The 18,973-nt window shown below is 39.3% G+C and overlaps 2 protein-coding genes across 8 annotated transcripts in view; one reads left to right on the forward strand and one right to left on the reverse strand.

Annotated features, from left to right (window-relative positions):
• Positions 1–18,973, forward strand: part of ptpn5 (protein tyrosine phosphatase non-receptor type 5) — a 61,925-nt gene that overhangs the window by 1,005 nt on the left and 41,947 nt on the right. The gene's annotated exons all lie outside the window — the stretch shown is intronic.
• Positions 1,452–18,973, reverse strand: part of LOC115056658 (receptor-type tyrosine-protein phosphatase beta-like) — a 34,715-nt gene continuing 17,193 nt past the window's right edge. For 4 of the 7 annotated variants that reach the window (XM_029523274.1, XM_029523275.1, XM_029523277.1 and 1 more), the window contains 33 exons: positions 18,309–18,569; positions 17,907–18,167; positions 16,509–16,769; positions 16,104–16,364; positions 15,202–15,462; positions 14,663–14,923; positions 14,179–14,439; positions 12,938–13,192; positions 12,336–12,620; positions 11,859–12,128; positions 11,425–11,685; positions 10,529–10,792; positions 10,161–10,415; positions 9,732–9,992; positions 9,282–9,539; positions 8,936–9,190; positions 8,028–8,297; positions 7,651–7,914; positions 7,214–7,477; positions 6,793–6,942; positions 6,435–6,630; positions 5,908–6,026; positions 5,706–5,793; positions 5,584–5,625; positions 5,473–5,481; positions 5,253–5,340; positions 4,938–5,028; positions 4,615–4,691; positions 4,254–4,388; positions 4,045–4,161; positions 3,649–3,809; positions 3,380–3,515; positions 1,452–3,283 (listed from right to left, as the gene is read on the reverse strand). In XM_029523274.1, the coding sequence (XP_029379134.1) occupies positions 3,125–3,283; positions 3,380–3,515; positions 3,649–3,809; positions 4,045–4,161; positions 4,254–4,388; positions 4,615–4,691; positions 4,938–5,028; positions 5,253–5,340; positions 5,473–5,481; positions 5,584–5,625; positions 5,706–5,793; positions 5,908–6,026; positions 6,435–6,630; positions 6,793–6,942; positions 7,214–7,477; positions 7,651–7,914; positions 8,028–8,297; positions 8,936–9,190; positions 9,282–9,539; positions 9,732–9,992; positions 10,161–10,415; positions 10,529–10,792; positions 11,425–11,685; positions 11,859–12,128; positions 12,336–12,620; positions 12,938–13,192; positions 14,179–14,439; positions 14,663–14,923; positions 15,202–15,462; positions 16,104–16,364; positions 16,509–16,769; positions 17,907–18,167; positions 18,309–18,569 (6,557 nt within the window). In that variant the 3' untranslated portion in view covers positions 1,452–3,124. The remainder of the gene's footprint in view (positions 3,284–3,379; positions 3,516–3,648; positions 3,810–4,044; positions 4,162–4,253; positions 4,389–4,614; positions 4,692–4,937; positions 5,029–5,252; positions 5,341–5,472; positions 5,482–5,583; positions 5,626–5,705; positions 5,794–5,907; positions 6,027–6,434; positions 6,631–6,792; positions 6,943–7,213; positions 7,478–7,650; positions 7,915–8,027; positions 8,298–8,935; positions 9,191–9,281; positions 9,540–9,731; positions 9,993–10,160; positions 10,416–10,528; positions 10,793–11,424; positions 11,686–11,858; positions 12,129–12,335; positions 12,621–12,937; positions 13,193–14,178; positions 14,440–14,662; positions 14,924–15,201; positions 15,463–16,103; positions 16,365–16,508; positions 16,770–17,906; positions 18,168–18,308; positions 18,570–18,973) is intronic. The other 3 variants (XM_029523276.1, XM_029523278.1, XM_029523273.1) reach the window with 3 other exon arrangements.

Genomic DNA, 18,973 nt, shown 5'->3' on the forward strand with positions numbered 1-18,973 from the left:
TCACTTCGTCCTCTTTCTTCAAACTGAATGTCCCATGTTATAGCTTTGCTGACCAATATTTAATTTGAAATGTTCAGACTGGTGAGGCTTGTAAAGAAACATAAATATGCTAAGATCACATCAGACGGACGGCATCAGCCATGTTTATAGTAAAGACCTTATAATGAAGTCAGGTCTCAACTGGAGTTCAACTGTGTGACTGTGTTTGCACCTTATATCTAATATAATTACCTGTGCACCCTTGTTTACTTATGGTTTGGTTTTTTTGTTGTTGTTTTTTTTTTTTTTTTTTAATTAAAAAAAAAAAAAATCCCACCTTTGTGTAAAGCTGAAATATCCTAGCGTAATCCACTATGGCACATTTAATGGCACATAACAATTTGAGCTTCTCATTTAATTGGGATCACCCAGATATTTGTCGGCCCAATTGAATTTTCTATTTGTGTGTTGGATTGCTGTCATAATGGGTAGAATTTTCTGTATCCTATTTTATTGCAAATCGCAGCATAGGAAGAAAGAGACATTCAAATGCCACATCTATTTTTAGATCCTGCTTGTGGATCTGAGAGATGTGAAACAAAGGCGATGAGGAGGAATGGAGGGAGATGTAGAGAAACCAGGGTACCGTCTATGATGTAAGAAATATCTGGCTTATTGAAGTCAACATGCTGACAAAATCTTAACTGATCTACAAGCTAAACATACACCATACAATCTCCTGTCTGGAAGTGATCCCACGTAAAACATTGGTACGTTGTACAAAGTCCCCCCTGTGAGGCATTAAATTAGAACATTTTAATGACTGTGTACAAAGGACTGCATACGTTTGGTTTTTTTCACATGAACTAAGAAGAAGAAATTGTATTATTTATTTATCCTTTGAGGGTGCACTTTGCTACCTACAGCCTCAGAATTGCTTTGAATAATGCAGGTGTTCACTGCCTCAATCCTCCAATGTGCTTTGCAGCATATTCAGTTGCTTTGCTGCTTTTGAATATTTCGATATTACTGAGACAACTGAAAGGCTATTTGCTACCCAGATGATATGAGTTGCTTTTTCAGTAATATCAGCTTAAAATAAAAAGAACCATATTCTGACTTTAAACAACTGAGATATAGTTATGGATTTTAAAAAAATTACCCATGGTATTCTGTGTGTTTTTCCAATTAAACGTGGGCTCTCCACAGTGTCTTAGCTGTAGGTTATCACCATCAGCAGTCCGTCAAGACTGTATCTGGAAGTGTTACAGGATCTTGGCTCAGTCAGTCTCAACCATCTTTGGAGGGATATCCCACTTTAACCTTAGGATATTCCACATGGATGTTTCTGTTCACTATGCAAGACACTTCGATGTGGCACACACCACATAGTCATGGGAATATTTGGTAAAAAATGTAGTCACATCTTTAATCCTATTAGTTTGACAGACTGAAAGGTAAACACATTAAAATCTTCCTCCTTTTTATTTTTGCATTGTACCAGCAAGCATCTCATAAAGCATTTAAAAAATACCCCTAAATTTCCATACCTAATTTTTTCATTCTTTTTTTATAACAGTGCTTTAAATCATCTTGAGTACATCAATGTAAAATAAAAATAAAAGTTTGGCCTAAAAGTATCTACAACCTTATTGTAAAAAAAAAAAAAAAAACCTACACGCCTCATGGAAAATGCTGCCCTTTGGAAGCTGAAAATAAAACTTGGGCTCGTCTGATAGTTTTACCATCACAGGAAACATCTATAAATAGACCAGATATGCAGTAGAAGGTGACGCGACATTATTATTTCTATGAGGAATGTACACTGTAGAAAAATAGGGCATTCGACACCACAAAACAATAGATGTGACCAGCTACATGGTATGGATTTTATAAGACCCTACTACCCAGTGAAATGCCCATCTTTCATAATTTGAGTTCCTGAGCTTTTGCTTAATGTGACACATCACTTTAAAACATATAAAAAAAGACTGGAATAATCAGTGGCACAGTGTAGTGAGGAAAAAAAGAGTGAGAAAGAAGAAAGAAATGGTCAAAATATATGATGAAAGACACTGATATAACAAACAAAACAAACATTTCATAGTTTACAAAGGGGAACCAGTGTATAGGGACAAATGCATCCAGTGCATTATTAACAGTGCAAACCAAACCAATACAAAACACTGGATGGTTAAAAATGTAGAGTGCTACACTGAGTCAGGAAACATCAGTTGCTCAGCCAGGAAGGGGATAAACCGATAAATCAAACATGAAGAAGAAAAAATGTCCGAGGAACTGTGATATGGTAGCAATATATAAAAATGCTTTATTGATACATGGACTAAATAAAGTTTAAAAAAAAAAAAAGTCAAAGCATTTCAGCTCACAGAGGAGCCTTCATCTGAGCATTTTTTATATTCTCACCTTATCAGAGTGCCTTGGACCTTTTTCTTCATTCAATACAAAACTCATCATCAAGCTTTCAACAGTTCAAACTGGCTTGGCAGGTGCAAAAACTATTAGCTGTACAATCTGAAAACTTCACTTTACATTGAAAATCGTATTTTCATGATTTCTATAAAAAAATAAAATCCCAGTCCCTCCGGATTTTTAAAGTTTTGGGTTAACAACAACAAAAAATGAAAGGGTGCCACCTATTGGTGTCAAAGCACAAAGGGTTATAAAAGGCACAGTATTTATAACAACAGTTTTTTATGCAGCCATTCTAATGATTCAGTTAATTACAAAAAAATCTTCTGTCTTAAATATCTGCAATAATACCCCATTCAACACATTACCTGAGTTTAAGATCTAATCATCAGTGAGCCTTTTACAGTAGTAAGAAAGGAGGGGAAAAACAGCAATACAAAAAAAAAAGAAAAATAGTCCATATTTTACAATCATCAAAATATTTTTGGTCAGTGATAATGTTAATTATGATTTCTCCATACACAATGTTCTAATTTGTCACATTCAACATTTTCACAAATAAATACCAGAAAAAGATTTTTAAATCTAAAGCTATGGTGTCCTTAAAAATAAATACAGCACAGTCGGTTTAAGGCATTCCATTTACAAATATCTGCACAGTCAATTATTAAGAGGAAAGGAAGAAATTAAAGACCTGAGCACTTTCTCTGGCCTATGCATTATGGTAACCATTTTTGCGGAAACCTTTTTTGGGTTCCACATTCTCATAAATGGAGAGTGCAGCAGTGTTTTGGTAGATTAGATCCACATTGGTTCCATTTCTTGACCTGATGATGTCCATGGCACACTGGTTTAAGAAGACATACTGATCCTGCAGGGACACCAAATGCAAAAGTTTAGTGAGCTGATCATTTCAGTCATGTACAGTAAGACATGTTAAACCCCAGTGAACACAATCGAAGCCTACCTCTGTCTGCACCATTAGGGGTCGATGCATGCGCAGATCATAGACAATGCCAAACACATCGACAACATTGTCCCTCTCAATCTGAAAGAGCATGCGATCAATGGAGATGAAAGTGCCTGTGCGCCCAACGCCAGCACTGAATGTAGATGAGGTAGCCGCACGGACAAGAGAGGCAAAAGATGGAGTATCAGTAAAACGTCTTCATCAATTCTGAAAAATGTACATATGATTGAAGGCTGGTGTGTGTGTTTCTGTGAGTTAGGTCAAACCTGCAATGCACCACAGTAGGAGAATGTCTTGAGTATTGGTCCATATGCTCTCTGACTAGATGTCTGAAGCTGATGAGAAGCTCAGTGGTCTCCGGTACGCCGTGATCTGGCCAAGCTGTGAAGTGGAACTGACGAACTGAACGGGTTTCTGCTGTTTTCACCTAGAAAACAAACAACAAACAAACTCAAAATAGATGTTAAATAAGCTGTGATTGGAGTTGATGACTGACTGATGCGCACACATACTGAGTTACATGTCTTATTTACTGATGGGCCCATCTCGGCCTTGAGATCAGCAGGTTTTTCCTGGATGACTACGATGTTCTCTTCTGCCTTATGAGTCACAAGACACTCCTGACTCAATAGTTTGAAATACATATACATTACACCACTTACATTTTTAATGTCAAAGTCTCTGATGGTCCAGTCTTCAAGTGGTATTTCAGAAGTTGTTGTTACAGTGATGTTTTCAAAGTGCTTTGTGCCAGAGCTCCAATACTGTTCACATTTTACCTGGAAATGGAAGACAGTGGATGCACCCACGTGTTTATCATTGGATTATCATTGACGTGCATGTTGCTTCTAGGCATGGTGTTTAGGCTCACTCGTCCTTGTTCATTGCAGCGTGTCAGCATCACGAGCGTCTGTACGTTCTTCTCCCATATCATCCTCCAGAACTCGTTGACTGTGGTGGGCAAAGGACCCTGAGCTGCAATGAACTCTTTCCTTGAGTTGTAACCCTGCGAAATAAAACATCAACACGGCTGTAGAACACAAACATCATCCTGCTCAGTGTCCTCTGAGCTTCTTAGGTTTTCCCAATCATCGGTGTGCATTTGAAGCGGAAGTAGTTTAAATAGCAAGGTATTAGGCAATGAGCAATGAGTTATTTTTTTCAGTCGAACGTATCGATACTGAGGCAATGACTGCAGCAAAGAGCTGCAACTGTTAAATGTCAGTACGCACCGGCATGTAGTTAGCATTGATGTAGTCATCAAAGGGACTTCCATGGACTATAGAGAGTTTCACCCTAGAAGAGTCATCTAGGAGGTGAGAAAAATATGCCATGTTTAAAATGTCATGCCTGCACTGATGCTCAGTTGTCTCTTAAGTGAGGGAAGTGGATAGAATTGTTAGTGTATTTGTAAAGTATGATTACTCCGGTGTAATGTCCAATGGAAAAATGGAATAATGGTAGTAGATGAACCATGATCAGCAATGAGTTGGTCTAAAGAATGAGGAGTATGACTGTTGAAAGAAGCAGAGGTGGATTTGTTAAGGTAACTCACAGGGAAGCACATTGTTGTAGCGGTTCTTGGGCTTGTTCTCCAAAGTCAGAGCGCTGTTTTTTGACTGAGCTGTACCAATAGGCTTCAGGTCCTTGAAAAGCAAGTGGGAAAACATTTCATAGGACTGGATGCTAAATCAATCACCTTAATATTATGAAGTCAGTATCCTATTATTGATAATTTTACAAAATTATGAAATCGCACAACTAATAAGAAACTATCAACTTCCTAACAACAACTATCAACATACTAACAGCATTAACTGTCTGGTATGAATAGAAACATCAGTTCTTGGATATCAAGTGTGTGTTTCACCTCAAACTCTTCAGCAAAGCCACAGTTGGAGTCTGCTTTCTGCTTCTTATAGTAATCCTCATAGTCTTCTATTCTCACAACCATACTCCTGAATGAAGAGACACCAGGGTTGAATAAATTAGTTCAGAAAACCACTTTAGTAGAGTTAAGGCAACTGGTCATAATCTGATTTGATAAATATGATTTTCCTTTTTTATTTATTGATAAGATTTCTACTTACACTTTGGCTCTAGAAAAAGAAAGGAAAAACAATATTGACTAACTATTGTTAATTTACATTAAACTTAATATGGTATATAAAATATAACATGAATAAAAATGAAAATCTTACCTCATTGAATGAATCTGGATGTCTGGTGTTTCTTTGTTGGACCTACAGTCAAAAGGAGTTGGATTTAAGTTTCGTCATTTACACAGGTGGCTTAAATTCTATCACTGCTGACAGTGACCAACCTTTTCCAGTAAATAATGAAGCCGATGAGGATGATGAAAAGAACAAAAAAAATTCCCAGTGTTGCTCCCACAGCCATGGAAATGGTGGCTGTTGACAAATATTATAATGGAGAGACAACAAAAGAGGCCAATTAGTATTTTCTAACAGCACCGGGGCTTCATAGCAAAAACAACCACACAAAAAAATTCTGATTATGGGTACCTGGATTTTGTGGGAGTACAAAAGCAGAGTAAAAGGCTGTTATTGAGACCAGTGAATTTGGAACATTCACAAGGTCATTTTCCGTTAAATTTAGACTGGTGAACAACACAATGGCGTATCTGCAAGAAAAGAGAATTAGCATTTTGACTTCCCTCCTTTTAATTAATTAACATTGACCTCTCCAAATTCAGAATAACACAGCAAAATTTGTTAATAAATAATAATAAATTATTTAGTCAAACTAAAAATACAGACTCATTCTAATGTGTCAAAAATGTAACCTATTAAAATGTCTACTTGAAGACAACCTTCTGAACATGATAAATGAAATTATTAAGATAAAACTACAGTGCTTGATTGAAGCACTAAAATTATTCATTTTAATGACTACTGATGACAAACACCACAGTAAAGTTGGCTGTTCAAATACATTAGATCTTATATAACACAGCAATAGTCTGTAAAGAAACTCTTATTCAACCTTTGAGATGTTCATTTTTTACAGACAGCAGCATTTTTGTTCTTACTGATAACGTCCTTTGGCTTCCAGTGGACCATTAGTGTATCCATTCCATTTGGAGCCATTTCCTACATTCATAATCAAATTGTCCTCTGTACTGCGTGACGGCACATCAACCTCCATGATTGTTGCAAGGTATGCTTGAGTTTTTCCTGCTTTCCAGTCATCATAACTTTGATCCAAGTACGTTTTTAAATCATCACCTGAAAGAACATCAATGACTACTGAGTTGTAAGAATCATAAGAAGAAAAAGAGCAGTAATTCCAGCTGCCTTAAGGCCTTAAATTAGCACTTAGGATTAGTTTAATTATCGCAAAAGATACAAATAATGCACAACAATTTTCGAATGAAAAAGAAAAGTCACCAGGAGGGTTTTCTGTCACCAGGACTGCAACATATTTGATTGGCCCATACGTGTCATTCAGCAGACTTCGATGAATCCTTAAGATGAACTGATTGTATTCAGTCTTAGTCACCGTGGACAGCAACAACGAGTCAGATGGAATTGGTGGAGCTTGAAGTTGTGAAAATTATGAAAGAAAAAAATAGTTGGTTTTGAGAGGTTCATCCAAAAATAATAGAAAGAAACCACAACAGCAACACAATTCTATTTGTCGAGGAAACACCGTCACGTATAGAACAGTCAGGGAAACGTTGCTGTACGTAGAACTTTTGTCCTGTATGTCTGTATGTCACTGTATGTCTCCTTTTTGATAATTTAACCTTATTAGCCTTTGCATTCTGCAGTTATTTCATTGTAGTGTCAATAAAGCATAATTTCTAACCTGTAATGCCTGTGTGGGCCTGCAGAAACACAGAACTGCTGGACTGTCCACAGCTGAGCGTCTTCATGTTCAGGTCATATTTAGTATTGTGACGAAGATTGGACAGAGTCAAACTGCAACAGGTTGTTGAATTGATGATGATGTTGTCAGTTCCAGTTACCAGGAACCCTGAGTACTGACCAGAAGGTTTGTTCCAGGTCAAGATGATTTCTGCATTTGGATTGTTTGGACCTTCATAACTTAGATCTTTCACTTGGCTTGCCTCTGCAGTGTCACATAGAAATCAATGTTAGGAGAATCGTAACTGCGATAATTTTCAAGAAAACAGTCACTGAATATCATTAGCTGGATTTCTCAAATTCACACAAAACAACTCAAAATGATTTGAAATAGTGTGATAACAATATAAAATTAATCCAGCTGTTACTACTACATACTTGTGCAGGTGGAATTCAATGTTGGAGTGCTTTTCGTTCCGTCTGAGGTCTCTGTGGTGACACTATAGCTGTAATTGCTTCCAGGATCCAGGTTGTTGATGTTAAACTGATGCTCTGATGTTATTGTACTGTTAAGTCCATTTTCGCTATGCCAGGTCAAATTGTAAAAATAGCTTTCTTTGTATTCATCAGGTTTGCTCCATATGACTTTAATGTTGGTTTCTTCTGCCTTCTGAGCCCAAAGAAACACCACAGCAAACGGCCCTGTTTGTTTGAAAGACATTTAAGAGATGTCAGTGTTACTCCAGATAGTAGGTGGGTGAGGGTTGTAGATAAGAGAGGAGAGAATTGTTTGGGTACAGGAATAAAACCCTTACTTGTAGTGGTGTCGATGTGAACTGGCTTGCTTTCGAAATCCATGACGCCCACTGTGGTAATGATGATGTTGTAGGAAGTCCCAGAAAGCAGGGGGCTAAAGATGTGATTGGTGCTGGTGGTGGTTATAGTTGTGTTGGTGTTTTCTTTTCCATTGGAAAGTAATTTGTAGACAAAAGATGTATTGGTCATCAGAGGAGCTCTCTCCCACTTTATTTCAATGGAATTGGTTTCCTTTTTCAAGACCTCAATGGGCCCAGGAGGGTTAGGGACTGTGAGGGAGGAAGGAAGAATTGAGCAATAGCAATCATAAATCTGGAAGACTGCCTCACAATCAATGTTGCTCAAAGTTACAATAAAATTTTGAAACAATGAACAATGAAATGTAATTCCCCAAGAGAATGACAACAAAATTAGATGATAAAATGTGAAAATGAAAAATTAAGACAGAAAAAAATAGAACAATTGAAATGTGAGTAATTAATTAAAGCATAGTTAAATAAATAGATATTTGCCTCTTCTTCATCTGTTATAGTTCTTACAGTTTTCTTTCAGTGTTGGAGCAAAGTTGAAAATAGGTATGCTGTCTCTTTTCTTGTGCATAAAATTGTGCCTATTCAAACAAGTTGACCTCACCAAGCAGCAGCCATCAACTCAAAACATTCTTGTAATACTGTCCTTCCACATACGAGTAATGTCACACCCAAGACTGTATGATGCTACAGAAGTCAACATTAAAAGCTGCGCACAACTGGACCATAAAATGACCCAGTGCCAAATTGATTTCAAAATGATGATAAAAGGATTCACACTGCTGTTTCCAGGGTCATTATGCAGTTATTAAAAAGGATCATAAATGTCTTTGTTGAATATGAAACCACTTTAAACAAGTTTTATGTATGGTACTTACAAGTTGCATTCGTGATGAATTCAGAAGGTGCATTGAGGGGTCCACTAAATGTTGTTACCCTAACAGTGTAAAGCGTCCCTGCTGACAACCCTTCAAACAGATATGAGGTGTTGTCAGAGCTCAGGTTCCTCTCCTGTAATGTTTGGTTTAAAGAAACCTTATAAAATTCCACTTTCCCGCGAGGTTTGGCCCACAACACCAGGACTGAGCGATTGGATCCTTGGCTAGAGATGCTGGGTTGCACCGCCTCAGGCTCTGTTAATGTCCAGAGGAAGAAAAACTAAATCTGATCTTCTGCCTCAATAATGTAAATTAAAGAAACATAAATGACAAATGAGACTCTTACCAGTGTACATCGAGATGCATTTTGCAAGCCCTTCAATGCCATTTGCTGCTCTGACAAAAACACAGAAGGTGCAATTGGTTCCAGGTGTCAGCCCTGAGATCTGTGCAGAGTCTTCTGCAGTGGTCATGTTCTCTGAGTCACAGCTGGTGTGCACTCGATACGTATATTCATTCTTGTACTCTTGTGGCTCTTTCCAAGTCAGCTGTACACTGGTTGTATTCAATGTTTTGGCCTCCAAAACCTGAACACTGTAAGGCCCTAAAAAAAGTGAAAGTGTTACTGTTAAAATATTAAGCACAATTATTGTATTATTCTGTCAAATTAGTGGCACTTCCAGAAGTAACAGAAAAAACAGGGACTAGAATATAGACTATTTTTGAAAATGTTCTTTAGCTGTTGTACTTATTGAGAAAACATGTTTTGTGTAAAGACAACATGGCATATACATACGTGTAAAGTAGGAGATTGTCACAGGAGATGCCTGAGTGCCATCCTTTGTTTGTGTAGTAACAGTGAAGCTGTAGTTGCTCCCAGATAAAAGTCCATTGAATGTGTGTGTGGTGTTAAAACTTTCTTGGTCATGGCTCAGTGAGTCATTGCTAACTTGCACCACATATGAGTAGTCAGATTTGCGCTCAGGTTGCACCCACACCAAGGTCACTGAGTTTGTGGTGATTTCAGTCTCCCTGAGTTTGGTTACAGAAAATGGTCCTGAAAAGATAAAAAAAATGTGGCAAAGTGTCAGATTTGTGCAAAATTGCACAAATAGCATATTTATGCTATTAGGTTCTTCTGAACCTAATGACATTATACAAGTTATACAAGTCACAACAGAATGTAATAGCCATGATGAGATCGATGTATATTAATCCCACTCACTGGTATAGTTAGTTGTTGTCACTGCTTCACTTTCATGGTCTTCCACGCCAACAGTAACAACAGAGATCCAGTAGGGGCTTCCAGATTGCAGATGGTCCAGCAGGTACCAGTTATTTACAATCAGATTGCTGCCATTAATGGTGGACACTTTGAAACTGTATTGATTATGGTCCATGCCCTCTGGAAGTGCCCAGGTAAAGTTAATGGACTGCACAGTCTGAGACTCCACTGTGATGGAACCAGGAGGGTTGGGAACTTGGGGAGAGAAGGGTCATTCTTTTGTTAGATGAGTGAGGTAAGCATTTATAAAGTAAAGGGCAAAATACAGGACACACAGATTTGTGAGTAATAATGAAAATGTAACTCACAAGTTGCGCTGTAAACACGTGAGCTGTTCGTCACAAAAGATCCACTTTTGGTGGAAACCACTACGTAGTAAAGCACTCCTGGTGTCAGGCCCAGAAATACTATATTTTCAGTGGTGTTGCTCAGATTTGTTTCTTTTTGCACTAACTCCTCACTGCTATACAGCAGGACACTGTACGAGACCACCCCTCCACCTGCTGGGGTCCAGGATACTGATATAGCAGTTGTGTTTCCTGTGGCAGTTATGTTGGTAACTGCTTCAGGCTCTGGAGGAGGGAACAATCAAGTTAATTAAACATTTTCAAAAACCTTCATTTTAGATCTCTGAATGCAAGTACCACAAAAATTGGAACAAAGTGATTGTGGTGTGGAGGGGTGGCATTTTGAGTAATTTGGCATTTAACAGGGACAATGCTACTATTGTGTTACATTATGGAAGTTGTGTGCTCTGGTGTTCTTTGGAGATTAAAGTGGCAATAGACAAGTTTTTAGTTGCTTCAACAGACAGTATCATTTTAATTCAAATAGTGACATCACACTAAAATACCTATAAAATAGTGGAACCATCTATTTGAATTGGTTCCCTGTGAGTCTGGCTTTTAGAATATATTTTTTTCTCCCTGGGTGCAAAATTTCTCAGGAGCAAATGACATGACTGTGGAATTGCTGCTCTCCTGTGTGGAAAGAGGCATGGTCATGGTTGGACCAGGAAATTCAGGCCTGGACTGACATGGTTTCCTAGAAATACAACTTAAATACACCAGGTGAAAAGTTGGCTGTATCCACTCAACCCATACTAGAGACTAAAAGCTGTCACCTTTGCTGCTTCTTTTTTAAATAGTTCTCTCTCTCTCTCTCTCATATATATAAACACATTTCAGAAAGTTTGAGGACATACTTGTGTAGCTTGATATGCTTGCACTTGCGGAAATCGCCACATCTACAACTGCTGTCACATTAAAAGTGTATTTTGTTCCGGGTATCAGATTGAAGAAGGTATAAGTCTCTTCCTTTGTCTGATTGTTCTGAACCTCTATGCCATTCTGGAGCGCTACCACATGGTAGTAGTAGGAAGGCTTAGAATCATTTTTGGACCACGTCAGCTGGATAGCTGTTGTGTTCACCTCACTCACTGAGAGGCCCTTCACTGCATTGGGGACTGCAGCAAATACAGCAGAGGGTTATTTAAAGGCAAAAACCTCAACAACAGAAATGTTTTTATAATTTTGTAGTTATTTTAGTCACTTTGAGAACAGATGATATGAAGGTGGATGTGGTGCAGAGCCATTTAAGATTTCAGTCATTTGGCTGTGTTTAAATAAAAGGTCTTACGTGTGTAACTGGATGTCTGTTCTTCTGTGGATTCACTCCCTGGATCTGCTATTGTTGTGACACTGATATTATATTTGGTTCCTGGCTGCAGGCCACGCACATATGTGCTGTTATTGGTGACTGTCATGTTATCAACAGCTGTTCCTTCAGCTCCGTAAGTTTTAATCAAGTATCTGTAATACGTCTGAGCTCCCAGCGGGTATGACCACTCCAGTTTGATTGAGGCTGTGGATGCAGGGCGGGCTGTAAGGTTCAACACAGGGTTGGGCACTAGAAAGATGGAAAAAAAGGTGGAAGTGTTACATTAAAAGGCAACTAGATAAACTGAGATTCTCGTTACATCATAATACATTAATAACTTACATTTCATTATGTAATATGTAGTGTTCTAAAGTGACCGTGCCCGACAGTGGGTTGTATTACAAATATTGCAGGCACAAAATGCATTCAATTGCCAGAAACAACAGTTTTACTTACAGGTGAAAGCAGATCGATTAACAGCTGTGCTAGATAACCCTTGGGGTCCAACTGTTTCAACTGTTATATTGTAGAGAACTCCAGATAAAAGCGAAGACAGCTCTGTGCTGATGGTTTCAATTATGGTGTGATTTGATTTGATTTGATCTTCTGCATCATTAATAATGTAGGTGACATTGTATCTGATGCCCGGAGCTCCCTCCATTGAGACAGGAATCGACCAGTTTAGAAACAAGGAAGAGTTTGTCCTTCTGCTGATGATGATGGGGCCAGGAGGTGTGGGAGCTAAAAAGTGGAAATGACATAACTAAAGTTTTTGCAGAGTGCAGAGGATTGTTTCTTGGAACACTCAGGTGACTAAATATGAAATTTAAAAATTCAAAAAATAACAAAATATGACATTAATTAGTAGGATTGACAGGACTGGGATAAACAAAAGACTAATATATTATATTTCTCAAATTAAAAATGACTGACTTTCAAACTATCCGTCAAATTCTTTGTCATTCATAATTCATAATGTTTTAAACAACATAAATATGAAGCTGCTCTCAAGGTCAGCTCAAGAAAACGGTGACAAAAAAAAGATTTACTAGACTTACTAGTTGCAAATGAAACCAGGTCAGAGTCGTTTGTGAAGTGTCCAGCTACAGCAGTCACTGTGATGTTGTAGATTCTCCCAGGTTTCAAATTGAAGAACACTTCGGTAATGTTTGTGGTGTTTTTTGAACAGCTGAAATCATTATTTGAGATGGTCACTATATACCGATCAACACACCGTTCAGGCGAAGTCCAGTTGATGCGGAGGCCATCAGTTCGCTGTGTGGTCGCTGTTATGTTATCAGGCTTCGTAGGTCCTGTGCAAACAAAGAAGTTCTTATAACATTTTATGAATGAAACAGTGACATTATAAAATTATGACATACAGTATAAATAGCACCTTTGTTATCTCACAGCTGCATTATAACTGGCAGAACGGTGAGTGCTGTCTTAGCCAACTAACCAAAATACTAAAGCCCAACTCAGCTCAACTTCATTCATGTCCCAAGAGAGCAGAGCGGCTCTCACATTAACACTGGCAAGCAAACCAGATGAGGGGGATTCTAACAAGCTACCCAGTATCTCCACATTTCCCACCACGACCTGGACACGAAAGAGGCCACTCCAGTCTTATTTCAGAGGGAACAACATGAAAGCGGTTCCATCTCCCCCCACCATTGTCCACCTGCCTAGGTCTTCGTGTAAAGCATGGCAAGCATATGCAAGCACTGCTGTTTACCAGCAGACAAAAGAGAAGCACAACACGGAGCTCGAGGTGGTTATCAGTACCATCAAAAACAACTCATACACATTCCCTCTGGCCAACTGTGAATTGTGTTTGAACTATCATTTTGGAGTGCACTCCTGGTTGGATGTATAAATCCTCCTTTCCTTTTCACTTCTTCTGAGGCTGTTGATGCTGATTCACTATGGGAACACATCTCATTGCTGCAGAAATTGTTGAGCTGTAAAGCAAGTGTTCTCCATCAAGAACTTCTGCACAAAAATTCCAGGTCTACCAAGCGTGCTAACACCCTTGATATCAGTGATCTGACAACAGTCCGCAGGCACCGTCACAGTGCAGCTGGAAGAAAGCCACTGCTCTGATGCTGCAGAGCCTTGCACCAAGGGGTGGCAAACATCAACATACAATTACAACTACAACTACATTAGTTGTGCCAAGCACAGGCCTGCTAAAAGTAGGTGTCATGTAAAATTACACTGTATATACATTTTTGTAAAATGTATATTTAAAAAAAAAACTTAAATTTTCTAACAATATAAAACACATTTAAATGCTTACTTGTGTAAGATGAATAAGTGCTGCTTGCACCCTCAGTTTGGCCATCATCTGCTACTGAAGAGATAGTTATACTATAGTTCACCCCAGCAGTCAGGTTTTCAATGGTGAAGGGTGGTTCAGTGACATTTGTATTATTGCTGAAACTTGTACTTCTCCACTGTACTCTATAAAAGGAGACTTTTCCTTCTGGTACAGTCCAGTTAAGGGTCAGAGATGATGTGGTGACACTGGTGAAACTGATAACTCCGACTGATTCAGGTTCTGTGGAAAGAGCAAAAATACAGAGAGACATCAAACTTAGGTATTTAGAGCTAGCTGAAAAATGAACTGAAATAGAAAAAGATAAGTAACATATTTAAAAGAAATTCTGAATGTAGGCTGTTTCATGAAAATGAAAACTGACAAAGTGGGATATGTGAAAAATGGTATAAATAACAAGCTAAAAATTAAGAAGCAGATGTTGATTAGACAAAGGGTGGCTTACTTGTGGCTGATATGAGGGAGTAGGGGTCTCCTTCAGTCTTGTTGTCTCCAGCAACAGCTCTGACTGTGATTGTGTATGTAGTACCAGGGATCAGATATGACAGCACAGCAGATGTATCATCTGTGTATGTCGTCATCAGATCTCCACCACTGTCCCACTCCAACCTGTACATGAACACCTCACCAGGAGGTCTGGTCCACATCAGAGAAATGGAGGAGGTGGTCTGGGATACATTAGTGTGGGTCAAAATCATACCTGGCTCTATAGAAGAGAGGAGACAGGAGAGGGAGTAAAAATCGCTTAATACTTATACTACGATACTAATAATCGATTAACACTTAATAGTGATGTGCCTGCTGGCGACAAAAAACACCTCAGCTACATTAAAATAGTAAATGAGGATTTAAGTTGGAAAGATCAAAAAGTAGAGGAAAGAAATTCAAAGTAAAAAGTGGCCATATCAAGAAAACTAAAATGTAAATCTTCCAAAGCTTGACGGACCAAAATCAGCAATAAGAGTCTTCATACTGTAATCTTACTTGTGTAAGTAGAAACGGTGGCCATTTCACTTTGTGTTTTGTTATCTCCAGCCACCGCTGTGACAGTAAAACTGTAATTCACTCCAGCAGTCAGCTCAGTGATATTTATGTTTGTTTCATAGACATCGTGTGTCCAGTTAGTTGTTCCATTAGACAACTGCACTCTATAAAAGTAGCGCTCTCCATTTGGTTGACTCCACATCACAGTCACTGAGGATGTTGTGACATTAGTGACGCTGAGGTTCCCAACTACTTCAGGCTCTGAGGGAAAATGTGTCAGATGGGCAAATCAAGAGCTTTTCACCTCATCTTATTTTATCTGAGCTCATTGGAAACTTTCTGAATCTTAAATACATGATTGCTAATAGTGAAAGAAGAGACCAAGTGTGACAATATTAAGCTATTCATTCATTCATTCATTCATCTTCAACCACTTATCCGTTTTCTGGGTTGCTGAGGTGCGGGAGCCAAACCCAGCTCTTATTGGGCGAGGGTGGGGTCACCCTGGACAGGTCACCAGGCCATCACAGGGCCAACACAATGCAACAGACAGAGACCAACAACCACTCACGCTCACATTCAGACCTACGGACAATTTAGAGATACCAATGAACCCAAACGTGATGTCTTTGGACGGTGGGAGGAAACTGAAGTACCCAGAGGAAACCACCACAGGAAGGCCTCAGGCCAGGAACCAAACCAACAACCTTCTTATTGTGGGGCAATAGCACGAATCACTATAACATCAACCCTGAGGAACATGAACTTGTCTTTTCAGAGGACTCCTGATCCTCCACCTGGACATGATTTATGTCTTCCTGCTCCTTATCATTGCAGAGTCTTCTTCACCAGGTCTCTTCAGAAAACGTGGCAGAATCAGTCACATTCAACTGCTTACTTACTTGTGTATTGTAAAATACTGCTGCTCTGCCCATCAGTACGGTTGTCTGTTGCCACTGCAGTGACATTTATTTCATACTGGACACCAGCAGTCAGATCACTGATGTTAAAAGATGTTTTAAACTCAGTGGCATTCTTGCTCAGATTTCCATTTGTCCACTGCACTTTATAAAAGGAGCTGTTTCCTTCTGGTTCAGTCCAGTTCACAGACAGAGAGGACGTGGAGACGTTTGTGACAGTGAGGTTTCTGACTTGTTTGGGCTCTAGGAGTGCAGGATAAACACGTCATGAGGGACAGGAGATATACTCCAGAGTTATTGAAAAAAAATCATAGGACAGGACAGCTCTCCATCCAATCAGACTAAAAAAGAAGGACAAAGGTTCATTCAAAATAAATATAATGTTACTTGTGGCTGATATGAGGGAGTAGGGGTCTCCTTCAGTCTTGTTGTCTCCAGCAACAGCTCTGACTGTGATTGTGTATGTAGTACCAGGGATCAGATATGACAGCACAGCAGATGTATCATCTGTGTATGTCGTCATCAGATCTCCACCACTGTCCCACTCCAACCTGTACATGAACACCTCACCAGGAGGTCTGGTCCACATCAGAGAAATGGAGGAGGTGGTCTGGGATACATTAGTGTGGGTCAAAATCATACCTGGCTCTATAGAAGAGAGGAGACAGGAGAGGGAGTAAAAATCGCTAACACTTAATAGTGATGTGCCTGCTGGCGACAAAAAACACCTCAGCTACATTAAAATAGTAAATGAGGATTTAAGTTGGAACGATCAAAAAGTAGAGGAAAGAAATTCAAAGTAAAAAGTGGCCATATCAAGAAAACTAAACTGTAAATCTTCCAAAGCTTGACGGACCAAAATCAGCAATAACAGTCTTCATACTGTAATCTTACTTGTGTAAGTAGAAACGGTGGCCATTTCACTTTGTGTTTTGTTATCTCCAGCCACCGCTGTGACAGTAAAACTGTAATTCACTCCAGCAGTCAGCTCAGTGATATTTATGTTTGTTTCATAGACATCGTGTGTCCAGTTAGTTGTTCCATTAGACAACTGCACTCTATAAAAGTAGCGCTCTCCATTTGGTTGACTCCACATCACAGTCACTGAGGATGTTGTGACATTAGTGACGCTGAGGTTCCCAACTACTTCAGGCTCTGAGGGAAAATGTGTCAGATGGACAAATCAAGAGCTTTTCACCTCATCTTATTTTATCTGAGCTCATTGGAAACTTTCTGAATCTTAAATACATGATTGCTAATAGTGAAAGAAGAGACCAAGTGTGACAATATTAAGCTATTCATTCATTCATTCATTCATTCATTCATCTTCAACCACTTATCCGTTTTCTGGGTTGCTGAGGTGCGGGAGCCAAACCCAGCTCTTATTGGGCGAAGGTGGGGTCACCCTGGACAGGTCACCAGGCCATCACAGGGCCAACACAATGCAACAGACAGAGACCAACAACCACTCACACTCACATTCAGACCTACGGACAATTTAGAGACACCAATGAACCTAAACGTGATGTCTTTGGACGGTGGGAGGAAACCACCACAGGAAGGCCTCAGGCCAGGAACCGAACCAACAACCTTCTTATTGTGGGGCAATAGCACGAATCACGATAACATCAACCCTGAGGAACATGAACTTGTCTTTTCAGAGGACTCCTGATCCTCCACCTGAACATGATTTATGTCTTCCTGCTCCTTATCATTGCAGAGTCTTCTTCACCAGGTCTCTTCAGAAAACCTGGCAGAATCAGTCACATTCAACTGCTTACTTACTTGTGTATTGTAAAATACTACTGCTCTGCCCGTCAGTACGGTTGTCTGTTGCCACTGCAGTGACATTTATTTCATACTGGACACCAGCAGTCAGATCACTGATGTTAAAAGATGTTTTAAACTCAGTGGCATTCTTGCTCAGATTTCCATTTGTCCACTGCACTTTATAAAAGGAGCTGTTTCCTTCTGGTTCAGTCCAGTTCACAGACAGAGAGGACGTGGAGACGTTTGTGACAGTGAGGTTTCTGACTTGTTTGGGCTCTAGGAGTGCAGGATAAACACGTCATGAGGGACAGGAGATATACTCCAGAGTTATTGAAAAAAAATCATAGGACAGGACAGCTCTCCATCCAATCAGACTAAAAAAGGACAAAGGTTCATTCAAAATAAATATAATGTTACTTGTGGCTGATATGAGGGAGTAGGGGTCTCCTTCAGTCTTGTTGTCTCCAGCAACAGCTCTGACTGTGATTGTGTATGTAGTACCAGGGATCAGATATGACAGCACAGCAGATGTATCATCTGTGTATGTCGTCATCAGATCTCCACCACTGTCCCACTCCAACCTGTACATGAACACCTCACCAGGAGGTCTGGTCCACATCAGAGAAATGGAGGAGGTGGTCTGGGATACATTAGTGTGGGTCAAAATCATACCTGGCTCTATAGAAGAGAGGAGACAGGAGAGGGAGTAAAAATCGCTAACACTTAATACTGATGTGCCTGCTGGCGACAAAAAACACCTCAGCTACATTAAAATAGTAAATGAGGATTTAAGTTGGGAAGATCAAAAAGCAGAGGAAAGAAATTCAAAGTAAAAAGTGGCCATTTCAAGAAAACTAAAATGTAAATCTTCCAAAGCTTGACGGACCAAAATCAGCAATAACAGTCTTCATACTGTAATCTTACTTGTGTAAGTAGAAACGGTGGCCATTTCACTTTGTGTTTTGTTATCTCCAGCCACCGCTGTGACAGTAAAACTGTAATTCACTCCAGCAGTCAGCTCAGTGATATTTATGTTTGTTTCATAGACATCGTGTGTCCAGTTAGTTGTTCCATTAGACAAC

The sequence above is a fragment of the Echeneis naucrates genome, chromosome 16 (genome assembly GCF_900963305.1).
Source record: "Echeneis naucrates chromosome 16, fEcheNa1.1, whole genome shotgun sequence".
In the NCBI taxonomy this organism is placed as follows: Eukaryota; Metazoa; Chordata; class Actinopteri; order Carangiformes; family Echeneidae; genus Echeneis; species Echeneis naucrates.